Source organism: Panulirus ornatus, chromosome 4 (genome assembly GCF_036320965.1).
Source record: "Panulirus ornatus isolate Po-2019 chromosome 4, ASM3632096v1, whole genome shotgun sequence".
In the NCBI taxonomy this organism is placed as follows: Eukaryota; Metazoa; Arthropoda; class Malacostraca; order Decapoda; family Palinuridae; genus Panulirus; species Panulirus ornatus.
In genome coordinates, this window is record NC_092227.1 from 85528841 (window position 1) to 85551511 (window position 22671).

General features: G+C 45.5%; 2 protein-coding genes across 2 annotated transcripts in view; one reads left to right on the top strand and one right to left on the bottom strand.

Annotated features, from left to right (window-relative positions):
* LOC139764898 (putative polypeptide N-acetylgalactosaminyltransferase 9) overlaps positions 1–22671 on the bottom strand; it is a 466120-nt gene that overhangs the window by 177617 nt on the left and 265832 nt on the right. Inside the window, exons 5-6 of the mRNA XM_071691965.1 lie at positions 2087–2302; positions 1176–1300 (exon numbers count right to left, since the gene is read on the bottom strand). Of these exons, the coding sequence (XP_071548066.1) occupies positions 1176–1300; positions 2087–2302 (341 nt within the window). The remainder of the gene's footprint in view (positions 1–1175; positions 1301–2086; positions 2303–22671) is intronic.
* On the top strand, positions 17936–21075 carry LOC139764379 (uncharacterized). Its single transcript, XM_071690945.1, has 2 exons — positions 17936–18048; positions 19865–21075. The coding sequence occupies exons 1-2, from the start codon at positions 17936–17938 to the stop codon at positions 20721–20723; spliced, it is 972 nt and encodes a 323-aa protein (XP_071547046.1). The 3' UTR covers positions 20724–21075.

Sequence of the window (22671 nt, forward strand, 5' to 3'; positions counted from 1 at the left end):
CCGCAAAATCATCCAAACCAAACACTTCTCCCCGACATTAATAAAAGTTTACGGAAATACATATATATATATATATATATATATATATATATATATATATATATATATATATATATATATATATATATCACTCGTGTATAAAGACCTCCAAAACACGCTCAGGGAAAAGGTAATAAACACAAGAAGGAACCAACGCCCGGGCACAAATAAATAGAGAACCAAGTGCGCTCCAGCAAGTGACGCTGCGCAAGGACAGCGGTTGAAAGAAAAAAAAAGAAAAAAAAAAGGCAACATTACATTTACCTAAATGGTTGTGGTAATAATAAGGATGATGAAGCAGCAAGGTTTGGCTGGCGAATTCAGGAACACCTGAAAGTCACGTGTCTCTTTTCCAATAAGGCCTGACGAACCTTAATCTATGGACGAACAGCCATCCAGGAACGCAGTCCCTGCGACAGGATGGTCTCCACTGATTTCTCCTCAACGTCTGCGACGCGAAGCTGGACAAAAAAAATACTTTCCCCAGATGGGTTAAGGAAGCCGGGGGAACAATATTACCAACGCAAGCACTACCAGATGGTGATCTATAGGGGCCATTCATCGGAAAGTACCTAAAGAGAAAATAGTCGAATGACTAATTAACTTCCGATGAAGACTGAAAACAACCATCTTAAACAATCTGTCTCTCTGGTTGACAGCAATACTGTCTACACAATCACGATCGCTGCTCCAATACTACAATATCATCATCAATAAGAAACACTACGAGCTGGGTAAGCCAACAGTCACAGAGACGGCTCAAGCAACTTCCCCCATTAATCATCACATCGCACCAGCAGCCATAAACCCATGCAAAATTAATCCGAATTTCCATGTGCTGTCCCTCCCATAAGCCAGCGCATTGTCGCTGATGTTATATAAAATCTACATGGCTGATACACCCCCTTCCTTCCCTCCCTCCCCAACACCAGCGAACATGAGCGTGTATGGCGCCACACAAATGGTATTCCCCGACAGCACACTCCTTGAATAATCCCAATTTGTACAAATGGGAAGTGTCCACGCTCGATAAGACCGACAAATATCATCACAAGTATAAATGTGTTCACGATTGTGGCGCTAAAGAGTGTGGAAGTCGGCAACTTAATACTACATGGAAGACGGAACATACAAACCACATATGGATACACCAGAGGGGCTGGAATATACCAGACCACATATGGATACACCAGAGGGGCTGGAACATACCAGACCACGTATGGACACAACACCAGAAGGGCTGGAACATACCAGGTCACATCTGGACAGCAAAACAAGAATGGAACACAAAAAGGTTCTATGGAAACTACGTCATTCCAAAATATCACACACCAGCACCAGACACACACACACACCCTAGATATGTTGGAGGTATATAGATATGGCTACAGAAAAAACATTCAACAAGACATACAAACACACATAAATTAGCTTAAATGTATACATCTTTACATTCAAAAGTGTCGTGTTTCTCTACTCTCTGTTCAAACTCCTCTTCCTGAAAACGCTAAAAAAGAAAATGGTCTACAGAGCATCTACATGGTAAGTGGTAAACTCTGTTAATGGTATGCTAAATGTGTGAGCATTAAGTGAGGTTCTTCAGAGATGGGTCTTTAGGGATATGATGCTGTGGTGTGGGTGGTGGTGGTCGCAGGAGAGGTGTGGTGGGTGGTGGTCATAGGGAAGGCGTGGTGTGGGTGGTGGTGGCGGTCATAGGAGAGGTATGGTGGGTGGTGGTCACAGGGAAGGCGTGGTGTGGGTGGTGGTCATAGGGGAGGTGTGGGTGGTGGTGGTGGTCATAGGGGAGGTGTGGGTGGTGGTCACAGGGGAGGTGTGGTGTGGGTGGTGGTGGCGGTCATAGGGGAGGTGTGGGTGGTGGTCAAAGGGTAGGCGTGGTGTGGGTGGTGGTCATAGGGGAGGTGTGGGTGGTGATCATAGGGGAGATGTGGTGTGGGTGGTGGTGGTGGTGGTTATAGGGAAGGTGTGGGTGGTGGTCACAGGGGAGGTGTGGTGTGGGTGGTGGTCATAGGGGAGGTGTGGTGGTCACAACGGAGGGAAGGCGTCAGGGAGGGGAGCAGTGCCCCAACACTCACGCATGTCAGAGTTGTCGTCCACCAGGATGATCTCCTTCAGGAACTGTGGCGGGGATCGGTCCAGGATGGAGTGGACGGTCCGCAGCAGGACGGACCACGCCTCGTTGTGGAAGCAGACGATAACCGACGTCTCCGGCAGGTTGTTCAGGAAGCGACCGGGGGCTTTGCACCTACAGGAAGAGGAGGAGGAGAATAAAAGCCACATTAGCCAACCATCTTATACACAAATCGATTCACATCTCATACATAATAAATACATAAAGTTGGCAACTCAAGGGTGGGCCGTTTTGATATAGGTTTCTTTCCCTACATCTCGAAGCTTTGGAACTCTCTACCTCTCATGTTTTTCCCAGTAACTATGACCTGACGCACATTTCAAAAGACAGGTTTTTCACTTCCTCCAAAATTCGTAAATACTTTCACTTGCCTCCACTTTTTCCCTTTCATAATCCTGTCAGTATTTCAATTAAAAGCCCGGCCTTGATGTGGACTTTTATCCGTGCCTGGAGCCTCCAACATAAAAAAAAAAAAAAGAAATATATGCATTAATTTGTGCAAGTATTAAACATAAATATAAGCGTAGAGGATAAACTAAATCCAGGTATAAATATTCAAAGACAAATGAGATATTTTAATAGTAACTGTCGCCCTGCTCGCCAGAGCGGTACACTGAGACGGGTGTGGACGCGTACCGCTGTCGTATTCAAGGTGTCGTAACTTAAGAGGGTCGTACCATCCAGCTCGAGGATTGCACCGTCGCACTCAAGCGGCTCTCCCGAGTCGAGAGTCAAGGGTCGTGCCATCAAGCTTTCAAGGTGGTTAATTAACAGCAATTACAGATGAAGTTAATGGCCGTGCGAGGCAATCGGGTAACAGAGAGGGGCGGCTGTAATGGTCCAGGAACCACCATTAAAGGGGGGGAGGTGGAAGAGGAGAGGCACTACTGACAGCAACAATCTCACCACCACTATGCAAATGATCTCCCATTGTCTTCCTCCCGCTGAGAGTTAATTGGCCAGTCCTTCTCTGCCCACGCTGGCCCACAGTGTCCATGCCAGTCCTTCTCTGCTCACGCTGGCCCACAGTGTCCATGCCAGTCCTTCTCTGCTGACTCTGGCCCACAGTGTCCCAGCCAGTCCTTCTCTGCTGACGCTGGCCCACAGTGTCCCAGCCAGTCCTTCTCTGCTGACGCTGGCCCACCGTGTCCCGGCCAGACACTTCTCCACAGACGATGGCCATCAGGAACGTACACCACTCAGTAGTACACGTCTCTGATTATTCTTCCTCTACTTAGTCCTCCGCACAGACTCCCCATATCAAGTTGTAGGGGTACGAAGAAATCCTCCTAAACTATTGAAAGGTATACCCACACCTGTTGTCCTGTTTGAGGGGGAAGAAAGCACAGGCCGCGACCAAGATAAGCCATTCAGAAACTTGCGATAGTTAAGGTAGACACGATGACGGAATGATAAACAGTAATAGTTGTCAAATAGTCGGGAGCAGTTAACATGCCAAGGGTTGGAGGGAAAGATATGGGGACGGTGAGCAGTCATTAGGAGAATACGTTTAGGATTGGTTTGCGACAGGCTGAGGTTGTGTTGCCCGGGAACTATTATAGGTTAGAGGATACCAGACACAAAGGATATAGTTCGGGACACTGCCGAGCAGAGGGCAGTTGTAGTACAGGCAGGTAACAACATGGCTCGAGGTAGGTTGGAACGGACCCTCCCAAGCAAACAAAAAAAAAAAAGACTTGATAGGAAGTTGAAAGACAACCCCACGAAGGGTTGTGATGACACGACAGCTACTTAAGGTGTCATGCGGGATATGTAGCTGACAAGCACGAACATCTGATATCTGTGGGGTCGATGAGGAAAGATTACAGAGGTGTATGGATCACCTTCAGTAATGACAGACGCGCTTGTTTGGGTACGGACAGCGTGCACATTTAAATAGGGTCGGAACCTCACTGCTAAGTACGGTTCCTGATAGAAAAAAATTATAATCAAAAGGTATCCAGCACGACTAGTTTAGGTACAGACCGTATCAGCCTTGGGAAGTTTGCTGTCAGCCAGGACATGGAATGAGGGAGTCTAGCCACCAGATGAGGATCGGGTTAGGTTACGGGAAGGGGTTATTCTGAGGAGTCGATCTGGACGTGGAGGTCAGGTCAGGATAGGCCGATGAGACCCCAGGGGTTAGGATAGACGAGGTCAGTCACATGACTCGAAAGGAGGCATACAGACAGATGCTTAAACGTAATCAAGAAGTCGGGTCAAAATTACTTGGCTTACGACCCTCGTCATTCGCAGCGTAGGATAACTTGTGTACCAACGCCACGAGTAGCCTATATACGTGTATATATACCTACAATACCTGTAGAACAGAGATGGGAAGCAACATTTATGGCTAAGAGGAAAGAGACGGGTGAAGAGAGTTGGATACCAGATGATTTAACACGGCCGAAAGCTTTTGGTTCTAATCTTGCGACATGAGAGGGGAAAAGTGTGTCCCAGCTGAAACAGAATCCAATCAGACGTAACGGAAATATAAAAGTCATAATCTACAGGATTATGGAAAGTGAGATCACAAGGAAAATGTTGGATGAAAACAACAGTCATCAATAAAGAACATCTCACAGCTCAAAGATGAACACTAGGGGTAATCTTTATATATATATATATATATATATATATATATATATATATATATATATATATATATATATATATATATATGTATATTTTTTTTTTTTTTTTTAAATTTTTCCAAAAGAAGGAACAGAGAAGGGGGCCATATGAGGTTATTCCCTCAAAGGCCCAGTCCTCTGTTCTTAACGCTACCTCGCTAATGCGGGAAATGGCGAATAGTATGAAAAAAAAAAATATATTTTTTTTTTTTTTTTTTGCTTTGTCGCTGTCTCCCGCGTTTGCGAGGTAGCGCAAGGAAACAGACGAAAGAAATGGCCCAACCCACCCCCATACACATGTATATACATACGTCCACACACGCAAATATACATACCTACACAGCTTTCCATGGTTTACCCCAGACGCTTCACATGCCCTGATTCAATCCACTGACAGCACGTCAACCCCGGTATACCACATCGATCCAATTCACTCTATTCCTTGCCCTCCTTTCACCCTCCTGCATGTTCAGGCCCCGATCACACAAAATCTTTTTCACTCCATCTTTCCACCTCCAATTTGGTCTCCCACTTCTCCTCGTTCCCTCCACCTCCGACACATATATCCTCTTGGTCAATCTTTCCTCAATCATTCTCTCCATGTCCCCAAACCATTCCAAAACACCCTCTTCTGCTCTCTCAACCACGCTCTTTTTATTTCCACACATCTCTCTTACCCTTACGTTACTTACTCGATCAAACCACCTCACACCACACATTGTCCTCAAACATCTCATTTCCAGCACATCCATCCCCCTGCGCACAACTCTATCCATAGCCCACGCCTCGCAACCATACAACATTGTTGGAACCACTATTCCTTCAAACATACCCATTTTTGCTTTCCGAGATAATGTTCTCGACTTCCATACATTCTTCAAGGCTCCCAGGATTTTCGCCCCCTCCCCCACCCTATGATCCACTTCCCCTTCCATGGTTCCATCCGCTGCCAGATCCACTCCCAGATATCGAAAACACTTTACTTCCTCCAGTTTTTCTCCATTCAAACTTACCTCCCACTTGACTTGACCCTCAACCCTACTGTACCTAATTACCTTGCTCTTATTCACATTTACTCTTAACTTTCTTCTTTCACACACTTTATCAAACTCAGTCACCAGCTTCTGCAGTTTCTCACATGAATCAGCCACCAGCGCTGTATCATCATATATATATATATATATATATATATATATATATATATATATATATATATATATATATATATATATTATCCCTGGGGATAGGGGAGAAAGAATACTTCCCACGTATTCCCTGCGTGTCGTAGAAGGCGACTAAAAGGGGAGGGAGCGGGTGGCTGGAAATCCTCCCCTTTCTTGTTTTTTTTTTAATTTTCTAAAAGAAGGAACAGAGAAGGGGGTCAGGTGAGGATATTCCCTCTAAGGCCCAGTTCTCTGTTCTTAACGCTACCTCGCTAACGCGGGAAATGGCAAATAGTATAAAAAAAAAAAAAAAAAAATATATATATATATATATATATATATATATATATATATATATATATATATATATAATGTAGAAAAATATCGAAGAGGCTTTAGGATATTTATCCAACGATAATGGAACCGTCATAAACAATAATAAAAAATAAATGTCTCTATTCCCTACAATGGAACTCTACCTTCACATGCTTTTCCCTATAACAAAGACCTGCCACATTTTGAAATGACGCGAGGTTTTCCACTTCCTCCAAAACTCGTAAATACTTTTCCTTGTCTCTTCTTTTTCCCCTTTCACAATCCTCTCTGTATTTCTATAAAGCCCCGGCCTCGATGTGGACTTTTGCCCGTGACTGGAGCCTCCATCATGAAAAAAAGGAGTAAAAAAAATACAAAAATAGCTGTCGCCTTCACCCTCAAAATTTCTTCAGATACAACACAAATACAAAACGTATATAGAAAGACAACGAAAAAAACAAACAAATAAGACTTACACGACATTTAAAGTTACGAAGTACTTCAATATTTGAAAACGATTGAAACGAGCATCGGTCAACTGTTCACTCTTGGGCTACTGAAAGATGGACGCCGACAACTAACATTTCCACCCGCTAAATTATGAAATCAATCGCTACGTAACGGAAAAATGCGGAATAACGGGTATTTCAGGAACATAAGTAACATCGGTATAAGAAAATGACAATATATGTAAAAGTATTGGACTTACTGGGCATTACTTCGCATCTGATCACATACCACAGAAACAATAATAAAGGACAAAATCTTCGAGACTTTCTTTTGAGGATAATAAAGTAATAAAACACCACGGGTTCCGTAATAAAACTAGCGAAATTCAACGAATTTAACGTAGTGACTCGGGGGTTTCAAACATGTCTTCAGATGGTCCGTGAGGAGAAGACTTAAAAAAAAAAAAAAAAAAAAAAAAAAAAAAAACGATAAAATACCACAAAAAAGACCAGTTAGATGAAATAAAATACAAACAAAAGAGACGAGAAAAATAAAAATCTGGTGGACTGGTTTAGTGACGGACAACACTAAGTGATATTAAATGGGACAACATCTGTCCTGCTCAGCGTAACACGAAGGCCACCACCAAGATATGTTGTCCTTAAGACCTCGCCTGTTCTGATCATTCGTATCAACTGACCTCGAGACACAACTTGCCAATACAATGAAATCAACCCGGCGTTGCGGAGTGAGTAAATAAAGCCCAGACATTGGAAGGTGGTTTAGTGATACAAGAGATTTCGAAAAACTGATGCAGTCCTTAATTATAATATATGGATTCCATGGTACACACACACACACACACACACACACACATATATATATATATATATATATATATATATATATATATATATATATATATATATATATATTTTTTTTTTTTTTTTTTTTCTTTTATACTTTGTCGCTGTCTCCCGCGTTTGCGAGGTAGCGCAAGGAAACAGACGAAAGAAATGGCCCCCCCCCCCCCATACACATGTACATACACACGTTCACACACGCAAATATACATACCTACACAGCTTTCCATGGTTTACCCCGGACGCTTCACATGCCTTGATTCAATCCACTGACAGCACGTCAACCCCTGTATACCACATCGCTCCAATTCACTCTATTCCTTGCCCTCCTTTCGCCCTCCTGCATGTTCAGGCCCCGATTACACAAAATCTTTTTCACTCCATCTTTCCACCTCCAATTTGGTCTCCCTCTTCTCCTCGTTCCCTCCACCTCCGACACATATATCCTCTTGGTCAATCTTTCCTCACTCATTCTCTCCATGTGCCCAAACCATTTCAAAACACCCTCTTCTGCTCTCTCAACCACGCTCTTTTTATTTCCACACATCTCTCTTACCCTTACGTTACTTACTCGATCAAACCACCTCACACCACACATTTTCCTCAAACATCTCATTTCCAGCACGTCCATCCTCCTGCGCACAACTCTATCCATAGCCCACGCCTCGCAACCATACAACATTGTTGGAACCACTATTCCTTCAAACATACCCATTTTTGCTTTCCGAGATAATGTTCTCGACTTCCACACATTTTTCAAGGCTCCCAAAATTTTCGCCCCCTCCCCCACCCTATGATCCACTTCCGCTTCCATGGTTCCATCCGCTGACAGATCCACTCCCAGATATCTAAAACACTTCACTTCCTCCAGTTTTTCTCCATTCAAACTCACCTCCTAATTGACTTGACCCTCAACCCTACTGTACCTAATAACCTTGCTCTTATTCACATTTACTCTTAACTTCCTTCTTCCACACACTTTACCAAAGTCAGTCACCAGCTTCTGCAGTTTCTCACATGAATCAGCCACCAGCGCTGTATCATCAGCGAACAACAACTGACTCACTTCCCAAGCTCTCTCATCCCCAACAGACTTCATACTTGCCCCTCTTTCCAGGACTCTTGCATTTACCTCCCTAACAACCCCATCCATAAACAAATTAAACAACCCTGGAGACATCACACACCCCTGCCGCAAACCTACATTCACTGAGAACCAATCACTTTCCTCTCTTCCTACACGTACACATGCCTTACATCCTCGATAAAAACTTTTCACTGCTTCTAACAACTTGCCTCCCACACCATATATTCTTAATACCTTCCACAGAGCATCTCTATCAACTCTATCATATATATATATATATATATATATATATATATATATATATATATATATATATATATATATATATATATATATTCATTTATGTCGACATTGGAAGGTTGTTTAGTGATAACAGAGATTTAGATAACTTGATGCAGTAGTTACTTATATGGATTCCAAGGTACACACACACACACACACACACACACACATATATATATATATATATATATATATATATATATATATATATATATATATATATATATATATATATATATATATTTTTTTTTTTTTTTTTTTTTTTTTCTTTCATACTATTCGCCATTTCCCGCGTCAGCGAGGTAGCGTTAAGAACAGAGGACTGGGCCTCTGAGGAAACATCCTCATCCAGCCCCCTTCTCTGTTCCTTCCTTTGGAAAATATAAAAAAAAAAAAAGAGAGAGAGGGGAGGATTTCCAGCCCCCCGCTCCCTTCCCTTTTAATCGCCTTCTACGACACGCAGGGAATACGTGGGAAGTATTCTTTCTCCCCTATCCCCAGGGATGTGTATATATATATATATATATATATATATATATATATATATATATATATATATATATATATATATATATATATTCATCTATGTCGTTCTTTTATGACATTAGTTGTGGGTATTATCATATGCATTTATTAGTTTATGATCATTACCCAATCTTGTTGTCACTGTGATTATAAATTTGCGAGGATGAAACAATGATTGATGGCTTGTTAGCGCCTATGACATCTTCCTAATACATAATAGGTAAGGTATGGTTCTTGACCCAGCTGTGGGGCTAGAAGACCTTCTAAACCATCAGAAGGCATACGCAAGGTCTTAGATCCAGCTGTGGGGGTGTGGAACACCTCCGAAAACCATTGTAAGGTATACACGTAAGGTCCTAGACCGAGCTCTGTGTGTGTGTGTGTGTGTGTGTGTGTGTGTGTGTGTAGGGGGTAGGGGGGGGAGGGTGTCTGAGGACCTCTACAACCAACGGCGAACAAAATACCCAACAATATAACCACAGTCTCTCCATCAGTGCCGCTGTACTTCATCGTATATTCCATCCATCCCAAACTCAGAACAGTGACCCCCCCATATCCACCTATACTGTAGGAATATACTGTGGGGATATACTGTACGAATATACTGTAAGAGTATACTGCGGGAATATATACTGTGGGAATATATAACGTAGGGATATACCTGTAGGAATACATGATGGGAATATACTGCGAGAATCGGACACGAAGAAAATCATCTGTGGGAAATAACATGGAAGAGAAAATGGGAGGGGAGTTGCCACCAGACCCGACGCGGAAGGAAACAGAATGATACGCCGGAGGAGCTGAAGTCGTGAGGCTGTCTGCGTCAGCGTCAGACGTGAGGCGTAAAACATCTCTCGATGATCAAAGACCTTCATAAAAACCTCCATGATAAGCTTGTGAGCAAGTCCCAGCCAGGCGAGGGATGTCGGACACTCCTGCTGGTGGTGGAGGCTGGTGGCAGTGGTGGAGGCGAGTGGTGTTCGAATCCGGTGGTGGGGAGTGGCGTTGGAGGCTGTTGGTGGTGGTGGAGTGGAGTGGTGTTGAAATCTACTGCTAGTGTTGGAGGCTGGTGGCAGTGGTGGAGGCGAGTGGTGTTGGAATCCGGTGGTAGGGAGTGGCGTTGGAGGCTGGTGGTGGTGGTGGAGTGGAGTGGTGTTGAAATCTGCTGCTGGTGTTGGAGGCTGGTGGTGGACCGCCTCTCACCACCCCGCGCCAGGCACGCCCAACAACTCCTCCACCCTTGGTACACGGACAAGCCATCCATCCCAGGCGTGGGAAGGGTCACCATCCCGCCAGGGTGGGAAAGGACGCCACCATTACGTCCACCCATCAAGGGAAAGAAAGGAATATCATTATCTTCTCCAGCTCCTCCTCCTCAAATCCAAGGGGTCATGTGTGTAGCAAGGGCGTGTATGGTCCTGGAATTTAATCTTGGACACCTGAAGAAGGTCTTTGTAATTTTCAAGTGGTAATTGCAATTTGAAACTGACGGCCTTAATGACCCTGGCAGTTGATTGGTCATTAGGAAGTTGACGGCCTTAATGACCCTGGCAGTTGATAGGTCTAATGACCAAATAACCAATCAACCTCACCTCTATCCCAGTCAAGGGCCCTTCCCCCCTCAGCCGATCACCATCCTGGTATCAACCCACAGGACAGACGTCCGTCTACCCCACTGGTTACCATCGATAGACATAAGTAAAAGGTTCGACTCCACAAAGTCGACTTGAAGTCACCAAGTCAATCAAGTCGGGTTGAAGTTCCCAAGAGTCCACACCAAGTCGGGTAGAAGTCCCCAGACTCCACACCAAATTGGGTTGAAGTCCCCAGACTCCACATCAAGTCGGGCTGAAGTCCCCAGACTCCACACCAAGTCGGGCTGAAGTCCCCAGACTCCACACCAAGTCGGGCTGAAGTCCCCAGACTCCACACCAAGTCGGGCTGAAGTCCCCAGTCTCCACACCAAGTCGGGCTGAAGTCCCCAGACTCCACACCAAGTCGGGCTGAAGTCCCCAGACTCCACACCAAGTCGGGCTGAAGTCCCCAGACTCCACACCAAGTCGGGCTGAAGTCCCCAGACTCCACACCAAGTCGGGCTGAAGTCCCCAGACTCCACACCAAGTCGGGCTGAAGTCCCCAGACTCCACACCAAGTCGGGCTGAAGTCCCCAGACTCCACACCAAGTCGGGCTGACGTCACCGATCTCGAGCCCTCTTTGATACATATTCTATGCAAATTAGGATAATCTCATTTTTTAGGGGAAGGCAACACCAAAGTGTCACTCCATAAATTTTCCTTGTTTACATTAAGTCGACCAACGAAAAATACATTCCAGACTAAGATAAAACCTTCTAGTTATTTCAAAAACCAACTTCTACCTCTGATCGACCTAATATACGCGTGCAAAATACACCTTACGTTTACAGGTACAGCACTCACCGTATATAATATCCTCGTCGGGCTTTAGCTGGAATATGCTGTTCAGTTCTGGCCACCAAACCTAATCCAAGATGAAGGAAAACTAGAATGTATTCAGAGGAGAGTAACCAAACTAATCCCTTCATTCACAATTAAGCCCTATGACGAATTAATGAAAGACCTAAAATTAATCTCTTTCTGTGAGAGCCCACACCCCTGTGGAGATCTAACAGTGGTTTTGAAAATAATGAATAACTCTTAAAACATACGTAATTTTCTTCACTTGAGACGAAAGATTCAACGACCAGAAACAATAGTATGAGGGAGGGGGAGATGTAAGAGGAACGTGGGCACAAATTTCCCCAGCTGCTGAGTGGCAGAGCACTGGAATAAACGATCACTAAGTGTAGCAAACATGAACACGAGCAACACCTTCAGATCAACACAAGACAAATGCCTCTGTGGTATCAGTAAACACTCCTGTTCTAAGAGAAATGACCTTACCTTTGGCTTTCCTCTTCAGACTCTTAGCTGCTGGGACGAATCACTTTCATATAATAAAATTTCCACGGCAGTATGCTTACCTCGTATTGCGTTAATCTTTATTTTCTGTTTTTTCTGTCTTCCTGTCAGCAGCTGAGCGACAAAGAGAGGTGGGTGGGGGAAGATCCTTCTGTTTTACTATTCTGTTTTATCTCAATATCACGTTGAGTCAAACGGGGTAACCTTGTCATGAACTATCAGGTCTCTCGCTAAACTGTTCCAATACCTTGTGTTATCTTCGAAGGTCTTCTACCCGAACAGCTCTGGGCGAGTCCAAGCTGTTGCAGAGGTGGGTCGTTGGTCGACCCAAACTATTAGAAGCCGCGACCCACAAGGCCCCACGTAGCCACCACAACCACGCTAGTCTGGCACACAACTGTGCAAAAGCTATGTCCACGGCCTTCTAAAATGTCTTCACTGTACACCCCCAGAGTGTCTGCTTCCCTCAACTCCGTGAGTTGTGTCTGTGTAAAGTTAGGAACTGGATTTCTCCTCTTGTAGAGGGAGTGTTGTCCTCTTTCCAGCGAGGACGTGGTATGTGTCTGGAATGTCTGGTGCGCTTGTGTAGTGAACCATTACCCACATTCCTACCAGTGTTGTGGCACTAAATAATGTCTCCCAGTGTATCACAGACAGCTCATTACTTACGTTATTCCCACCTGGTACGTATCCTGTTGGAATTAAATTTGCCGAAGTCAAGCCTCCGTGGTGGTGTGCGTGTGTGTGTATACCGTGGTGGCTATTTGCAACTCGTGCGCGATAGGTTGAAAATCGTCGACAACAACAAAAAAAAAGGGATTCGTTTGGAATCGTATACTGTAAACAGTACCGAGTCAGGATCCTATATATCTGAATTGCTCAATAAAATTCTTGTAGTTTTTCCCGTCTGGTGGCTTGTGAACTAATGTGGTAAACAAGATACGGTCCTCCATCTCTGTAAGTAACACATATATACATCATCAGAGGAACGCAGTCCATTAGAGGGAATAAATGAATGTTTAATTTGCAAGCCAACTTCTCTCTCTCTCTCTCTCTCTCTCTCTCTCTCTCTCTCTCTCTCTCTCTCTCTCTCTCTCTCTCTCTCTCTTTGCCTCCTATACTGTCGCTCTTTCACAAGATGTAGTTCGGGATCCAAACCTCAACGTACACAACACGCATCCTCTCGTGTGTTTCCCTATGGCGCTCTAGGTACAGTACATGAGTCAGTCCATTACATGTACATGGTACATTAATACCTGCACTCTCAGGTCCCCGTGTTTGTATACATCATCAAGGACGCATCATTTCTGCTTGCCAAGTTGTTCAGGGGAATTTCCCCCAAACGTTTTCAGTTACCCTGCCTCGGGCCACAGTGCAAAAGGCCAGTTCCGTCTTTGATTACTGAATGGGATTGCAATGGCAGGAGCGCCGCCAGCGGGTAAATGAGCAACTACACTGGCCCCGCCCCGTTCTGACCCGCACCCAAGGCCTTCCCTTACCGTCCCCCCCCCCCCCCCCCCACACACACACACACACACACACACACACACACACACGCCCCGTGCATCCGTAACAGTTTGAGTCAAATTCTGTTATCTCAAAAATACGGAATTGTAATTTAAATATGTCTATCTTTTAATTCTGTTAAAAGTGTTTAATTTGTTTCAGTGTGTTAATGTACACACGGTAAAAAGAGAATCTTACCACCTTATGTGTGAATCAATATGACACCACGGACGAAGGATTTTGAGAAGTGCCCATTCGTCTGGCCTCACACTGGTATCACTGCTTTCATGACATTGTAACACATAGTTTACCAACGATATTTCCCCTCAATTGCCATATATATATATATATATATATATATATATATATATATATATATATATATATATATATATATAAACCGAGGCTACCATAATTACTTGGAAATCTGTCGTATCCACACTGACCAACCCTACCGAGAAAACACGAGTCTTACTGATCATTTCGAAATTTATCGAACCCATCTGGGAAGATACTTTTTGTTTTCTTATCAATATGTACATATCTGATTTCTCTAATTCGGTATATGTTATGTTCAACAGCTAAGGCAATATAGACATCTCGTACGTCTAACTTATGATCGCTATTTAGCTAATATCAATCTCAGTACACATAGCGCGTCCTTCTACTTCGCAAACATACATGACCCGTGCAACTTCCTCCTTCCTTCCTTCAGTGTACGTATCCCGTCCACCTCTGGGTCCAGCAGTCCCCCAGCTCGCTGCCTTCGACTAATACCTCACCAAGTCGTCCAAAGTCAATCCGGCCAATTTCTGTCGCAGGGATCAGCCAACTCGGTCTCTCCCTCCCTCCCTCTCCTACAGAGCACCTGCACCAAACGTCATTCCAGTAATGGGAATTTCCTTATTTCGTTTCTCTTTCTGAATCCGGTTTCTGCAACCCCGGCTCATCAAATTCGCATTCCACTATCAAACTGGAATTTCACCTACCATTTATCGGCGAACGTAATTGAAATCGGATCTCAGGAAGACATCAAATGCCCGAGAGAGAGAGAGAGAGAAAGAAAAAAAAAGCATGAAAGTAAAAATGGCTTCTCCTCTCTCCTCACCTCCGAGCAAGACATCGGTCTCCTATCACTAGACCCTCGCGGCGCTATACTCCACTGAAGATTACATTCAGGGTCTCCTATCACCAGACCTTCGTGTTATACTACACTGAACATTACATTTAGGGTCTCCTATCATCAGACCCTCGTGTTATGCTCCATTGAACATTACATTCAAGGTCTCCTATCACCAGACCCTCATGTTATACTCCACTGAACATTACATTCAGGGTCTCCTATCACCAGACCCTCATGTTATACTCCACTGAACATTACATTCAGGGTCTCCTATCACCAGACCCTCGTGTTATACTCCACTGAACATTACATACAGGGTCTCCTATCACCAGACCCTTGTGTTATACTCCACTGAACATTACATTCAGGGTCTCCTATCACCAGACCCTCGTGTTACACTCTACTGAACATTACATACAGAGAATATGATGATATAGGAACGGTCTGTAACGAGGCCCAACGATGAGAGATCTCAAGGTCTGGCCCAGGGATGGAGCAGCCTTGCTTCCAGAGAGATGGGGGCAGCCAGCCAGGCAGGATTAGAGAGGCCAGGAACATGACAAAACAGGAAAACGGAGGGAGATGAATAACACAGACACAAAACTCATGAGACAGACATGGCCTTCACCGATATCGTACAGACACAACCATTCCAAGACCAAGGTACCGTCACGGCCTTCATAATCCAATTACAGGAAGTTCAGGAAACAGATAATGCTAGCGCCCTCAGGATATACAATACAAAGACAGAACCTTCAGTGGGGGAAAGACAAAAGACAGGAGCTTTTAGACAAAGATATAGACAAGACCTTCAGGAGACAGACGCAGACAGGACCTTCGGGAGACAGACGCAGACAGGACCTTCGGGAGACAAATGCAGACAGGACCTTCGGGAGACAGACGCAGACAGGACCTTCGGGAGACAGACGAAGACAGGTCCTTTAGGAGACAGACGAAGATAGGTCCTTCAGGAAAGAGACGCAGACAGGACCTTCAGAGACAGACGCAGACAGGACCTTCGGGAGACAGACGCAGACAGGACCTTCAGGAGACAGACGCAGGCAGGACCTTCAGGAGACAGACGCAGGCAGGACCTTCAGGAGACAGAAGCAGACAGAACCTTTGGGAGACAGACGCAGACAGGACCTTGGGGAGACAGACGCAGACAGGACCTTCAGGAGACAGACGCAGACTGGACCTTCAGGAGACAGACGCAGACAGGACCTTCAGGAGACAGACGCAGACAGGACCTTCAGGAGACAGACGCAGACAGGACCTTCAGGAGACAGACGCAGACAGGACCTTCAGGAGACAGACGCAGGCAGGACCTTCAGGAGACAGACGCAGGCAGGACCTTCAGGAGACAGACGCAGGCAGGACCTTCAGGAGACAGACGCAGGCAGGACCTTCAGGAGACAGACGCAGGCAGGACCTTCAGGAGACAGAAGCAGGCAGGGCCTTCAGGAGACAGAAGCAGGCAGAACCTTTGGGAAATTGATACAGACAGGACCTTCACGTGACACACAGAGACAGAACTGTCAAGAGGCAGGCACGGACAGGAACTTCAGGAGAGAGACATAGACAGAACCCTCAGGAGGCAGACATAGACAGAACCCCCAGGAGACAGACACAGATACGACCTTCACGAGACAGACCTAAAGAAGACAGAAACAGACAGGTCTTTCAGGAGGCAGACTCTGATATGCCTTTCAGGAGACAGGAAATTCAGGGGACAGACAGAGACAGGACCTTCAGGGGAGACAAACGAAGATAAGACCTTCAGGAAACAGAGAGATGACGTTCAGGATAGAGAGATACGGCCCTCAGGAAGTGGACAGAGATAAGGCTAGCAACAGACAGAGAGAGAGACAGGCCTTCTAGAAGACTGGTATAGACAGAACCTTTAGGAGAGACAAAGACGGATGATCTTCAAGTGACTGCCACAAACAGGCCCTTGCAGAGACAAACTAAGACAGGTCCTCCACCAGACATATAATCAAAAGGACTATCGGAAGGACAGAGAAAGACACAGGACTCCCAGAAGACAAGAGAGAGAGGCAACAGAGCTCGTCACCAAACCTTGGCGAGGGAGCTGACTGTCATACTGAAGGAGGAGGGTGTGGCAAATGGGGCTGTGCTCTGCGAGGAGCGGATGTGGACTTCCGAGTCACAAGAGCACCAACACAAAACCCGCATTTCCGACATTACGAAGCGGTTTAATCCGGATCCCCCAGGGATTCGGAAACAAAACGAAAACCCCAAAGAAAACCCCGGCTGCACTTTCATAATTCATCTGAAACACCTATCGCGCTAAAAGCTAAAAATCCATCCGTCAAGGGAATGGACTCAAATCTCTCGCCTTTAGCCACCACCGCTCCACCAACAGGCTAATAAAACCCAAGGAAAATATAACACAAGAGAATTTGGAGATGAGAAGTGAGAGACGGTCGCGGATGCAGAGAGCCTCTGGCCTGGCCTACCCACCGAGGAAGGAGGAGAGAGACAGACAGACAAGCGCCCAACACTGGCTACTGACGAGGCTGCAGAATACACGTCGGTGATACGGCAGGTCGCGGGAGAGGAGGACGCACGCCGCCACATGTGTGATGGGCTAGGGGTGGGTGTCGCTCGTTGGCCGGTGCTGCACCTCACACTATAGCACAACCGACAGCAGCTGTAACACATGCTGCTGCTGCTGCTCCAGCCGCTGCTGCTTTATCTGAAGCGGTATAGGGAGTGTGGACGGGCAGCAGCGCTCTTTCATATGGTTATACAGGGCCTCCCCCCCCCCTACACACCCCTTCAGCGCCCCCAGGAGACCAAGGTAAGACCTGGCTCTCCTGCAGAAGGTTCCAGCATGTCTGCCAAATATCTGATAAAAAGGAGCCCAGGTATGAGCGGCAAGCAGGACGGGCAGCAGGTGTTCCGTGTGACATATGTGAGGCAGATGTCCGAGGGCAACCAATACAGGTGCGCCCCCCCCCCCCCCCCCTCACTCACCTCGACGGAATGATGATCATCTTCACTTCACCAGTTGATACCAGGATCACCAGTAGGTACAAGGGTCACCAATACGTGTCAAGGTCATCAGTAAGTGCCAGTAGGTATAGGGGTCACCAGCAGGTATCAAGGTCAATAGTACATACCAGGGTCATCAGTATATCCCAGGGTCACCAGCAGGTACCAGAGTCAAAAACATTCCAAGGTCTCAGTTATGTGCGACGGTCACATGCAGGTACTATGGTCACTCGTGTATGTCAGGGTCAGTAATTAATAGCAGGATCACCAGAGGGCACTGGGTTCACCAGGGTCATCAGCAGACACCAGGCATTAGTATACGCCAAGATCACCTGTAAGAGCCAGGGTCTCCAGCAGGTACCAGGGTCACCACGATGTGTCAGGGTTACAAACAGGTACCAAGGTCAACAGTGCGCACCAGGTGGTACTAGGGTCACTTATACGTGACAAGGTCACCAGCAGGTACATGGGTCATTTGTAGGTATCAGGGCCACCAGTCAGCCTTTTCCCCTTTCTCCAACAATAGCGATGTCCCTCAAGGTTCTGTCCTGTCTCCAACACTCTTTCTTATCTTTATCAGCGACTCCCTCTCTAAAACAAATAACCAAATGCACTCATACGCTGACGACTCAACATTCCATTGCTCCACATACTTCAATTCTGCTCCTTCTTCTCTCATTCGATCTGCATCTCGTCTTGACACAACTTCCTCAATAAACTCAGACTTGGACAAGATATCTCAGTGAGGTAGACGAAATCTGATTAGGTCTCACGCCTCCAAGACCCAGTTTCTGCTCGTCACCCTATCGAAAATTCCTCATCACTTTCGTCTCTCCATTGACTGTTCTGTAATACCATCACTTTACTCAATGGGCCTACTTAGTATTACTGTAACATCCACTCTTTCTTGGAAACCCCACATTACGGGAATAGCTACGTCTGCCTCTCAATAACTGGGTGTCCTGTTTAGCTGTCGGTATTTCTTTTCTTCCGAGCATCGGCTCCATTTATGTAAAGGACTGATCCGTTCTTGTATAGAATACTGTTCTTACATCTGGGGTGGTTCTAGCTCTGCATCCTTACTTGACAAAGAGTCGAGTCGAAAGCAGTCCGTGACCTATAAATTCACTTGGGCTAATTTCAACACTTGACTCGACTGCCTCAGTGTTGGTTCACTTTCCCTCTTCTATAGGTACTACTTTGGTTTTTGCTCCCGAGAGTTGCCTACTTGAGTGGCCCTACCACTAATTAGACCAAGCAATGCTCGAAAAGCTGCTACGTCACAAGATTACTGTATGGCCGTTGGCAACTCAAGGATGAACCGTTTTGATAACTGTTTCTTTCCCTACACCTCAAAGGTTTGGAACTCTCTACCCTCTTGTCTTTCCTATTAACTATGACCTGGCACATTTTAAGTATTTTTTACTTCCTCCAAAATTCATCAATACTTTCCCTTGATTCTACTTTTTTCCTTTTCATTAACCTCTCAATATTTCAAGCAAGGTCCGGCCTTGATGTGGACTTTTGTCCGTGACTGGAACTTTCAACATATAAAAAAAAAGTTCCAGAAGCATCATAAGCAGTTATAGCATCAGCGGTTCCAGCTATATCAGCAACAGTTATAACAGCATTAGCAGCAGTTCCAGCAATAGCACAAGCAGTTACAGAAACGTCAGTAAAAGTTCCAGCACTTCCAGCAGCAGAGCAGAAGTTCCAGTCACAACAGCTGAAGTTCCAACAGTATCTGCAGCAGTTTCAGCATCTAAAGCAGCAAGTCCAGGTACACCAGCAGCAGTTCCAGCAGCATAAGCAGTGGTTCCGACTGCATCAGTAGCAGTTCCAGTAACATCATTTCAAGCATCATCGTCAGCAGTTCCAGCAGAATTAGCAGCAGTTCTAGATGTATCAGTAATTATTCCAGTACATCAGCATTACTTTTAACGACATCAGTAGAAGTTCCAGAAGAAGGCTCAGCAGGAGTTCCAGCAGTATTTCCAGAAACATCAGCAGCAGTAGCAGGTCCAGTACATCAGATTAGTTCTAGCAGCAATAGCAAGAGTTCCAGCAGCAGTCCAGTAACGTCAGCATCAGCAGGAGTTCCAGTATCTTCAGCAGCAGTTCCAGTAACTTCAGCATCAGCAAGAGTTCCAGTATCTTCAGCAGCAGTTCCAGTAACTTCAGCATCAGTAGTAGTTCCAGTAACTTCAGCATCAGCAAGAGTTCCAGTATCTTCAGCAGCAGTTCCAGTAACTTCAGCATCAGCAAGAGTTCCAGTATCTTCAGCAGCAGTTCCAGTAACTTCAGCATCAGCAGTAGTTCCAGTAACTTCAGCATCAGCAAGAGTTCCAGTATCTTCAGCAGCAGTTCCAGTATCTTCAGCAACAGTTCCAGTATCTTCAGCATCAGCAACAGTTTCAGCGGCGACAATACCTGTTCCAGCACGCGGCACCATCATCATCATCATCAGCAGTCCACTTCACCTCTTTCCAGCCAAAACCGCCGACGTGGCCCTGGATCCACTTGGCACCCGGCCCTCCACCGTCCAGGACACAAAAGCCGGCCATTCCACTCGCCTAATTTACGGTCCAGCTTCCCACATGGCGTGCTTCTTAACGCCGTCTCTATAGGAAATAAATCAAGGGCTTCCTCTTAGCCTGGCAGGATAGAGTGTTCAGGTGCCGATAAATTAGGACCTCGAGGACATTCTAATCCGTTTACAGCGGGAGACCTTTCTCATCCTCGATGAAGGAATCACCGCCTCCTGGGGGAAGGAGGGAAGAGTTTTTAAAAGCAATTTTCTCTCTTACATTTGTGAAACCTGGCTCAAGGGGTCTCTTTCTCAAGTTATTCTACGAAAGTTTCTCAATACCGGACCTCGACTTCCGTCTCATAACAGAGAAAGTCATTCACTGTCATTTCATCCAATATACCTTCTCTTCGATTTTTCTATCGGTTTTTAAGTCCGAACGGAGAGTGACGCTGTCGATCGGGTGTGTGTGTGTGTGTGTGTGTGTGTGTGTGTGTGTGTGAGAGAGAGAGAGAGAGAGAGAGAGAGAGAGAGAGAGAGAGAGAGAGAGAGAGAGAGAGCAGGCTATTGTACCCACAGCCAAAGCGACCGAGGATTTATCTGAATACTTTATAAAAGAGCAAACCCGTGTTATGGGAGAGCGTGTCTCCACTAAACAAACTGGTCTGGAAGAGTCCTCCTCCAGCTGACGACGATGAGGAATATCTTGCTGTGTTCGGAACCACCTGGAAGGTGCACCTGGCTGGCCACTCATCTCCGCTACGAGACGAGTGGTTCTTGTACTGTAACCACCAGTGACTCTACCACACCCGTCAACACAGTTTCTCTTCGTATACAAACAGAGGCGCGAGTGCCTCCCCCTTTGCCGTACGTCTAGCACATCATTCCTTTCACTCTACGGTCAAAACCTTGAATGATTTAGAATCATCTATCCACCTTACGTCTTTACCTTATACTGAATTTACGCACAGGAGGAGGAGGAGGATATCAAGACACCCCCCTCACTCTCACGGGTCACCCCGTACGTAACCTCAGCTGGTGTAGTGTGATCCAGGACACGCTCTTCACACTACTGGCCCTTGGCAACCAGTGACCTGATACATCAGGTTTGGTTCCTCAACCGATAATGACCTTTCCATTCACCAACCTATGCACACACACGGCCTCAACCATCGAATGTAATCATCAGCGAGTCTCCAAGCGTCACCACTTCAAATGCCCGACGTCCTAATGAACTTAGCGAATCTATATATATATATATATATATATATATATATATATATATATATATATATATATATATATATATATCATCCTCATCTTCATTCCAAATTCACCCGGAGAAGGGATCAGGTATAAACACAGCCTCCCACTTCACACGCACAAGCAACCCATGTCCACTGTGTTAAGGGGAGACATTAACTTCACGAACATCTGCGCTTTTCCCATTTCTAATACGCACACTGGAATGATTCCTCATGTGAAACCACAGCCCCTGTTCCTCACCTAAATCTTAACACACAAAAGACTTCACGCCGCCCCGCGCCCCCCACCCGGGTCACAATTCACTCCTCTGACGCCGTCAGAAATACTCCCGGACCGAAGAAATTCCCAGACGACATCTATGAACCTCTTCAGCCATTTACATCATCCTGTACCTTCAACTAAACTGCTATACATCTTTCCTGGCCACACATCATCATTTTCCTTACGCCTTCCGTGACCATCTTGAAAATAGGGTCATCCAAGCAATGAACGATTACTATACACATTCCTCCTCAATTTAATCGCTTACCTTTCTAATACGACAGTTGTCCATCTCTACTACATATCCATACAAATAAATCAGGTCTTCACATCTATGCATTAGAGTTAGGACAATGACTTACCCCACGTTTCCTGTCTACCTCCACTTCAATTCTCTCATCACCAAAGCTCTCACTTTACCTCCATCTTTTATCCTACCTGACAAGACTCTTATTCTCACATTAGCTTCGTAATTACCATCCTAACTGAACCTCATTCCCAAATACTTGCAGGTCCTCTCA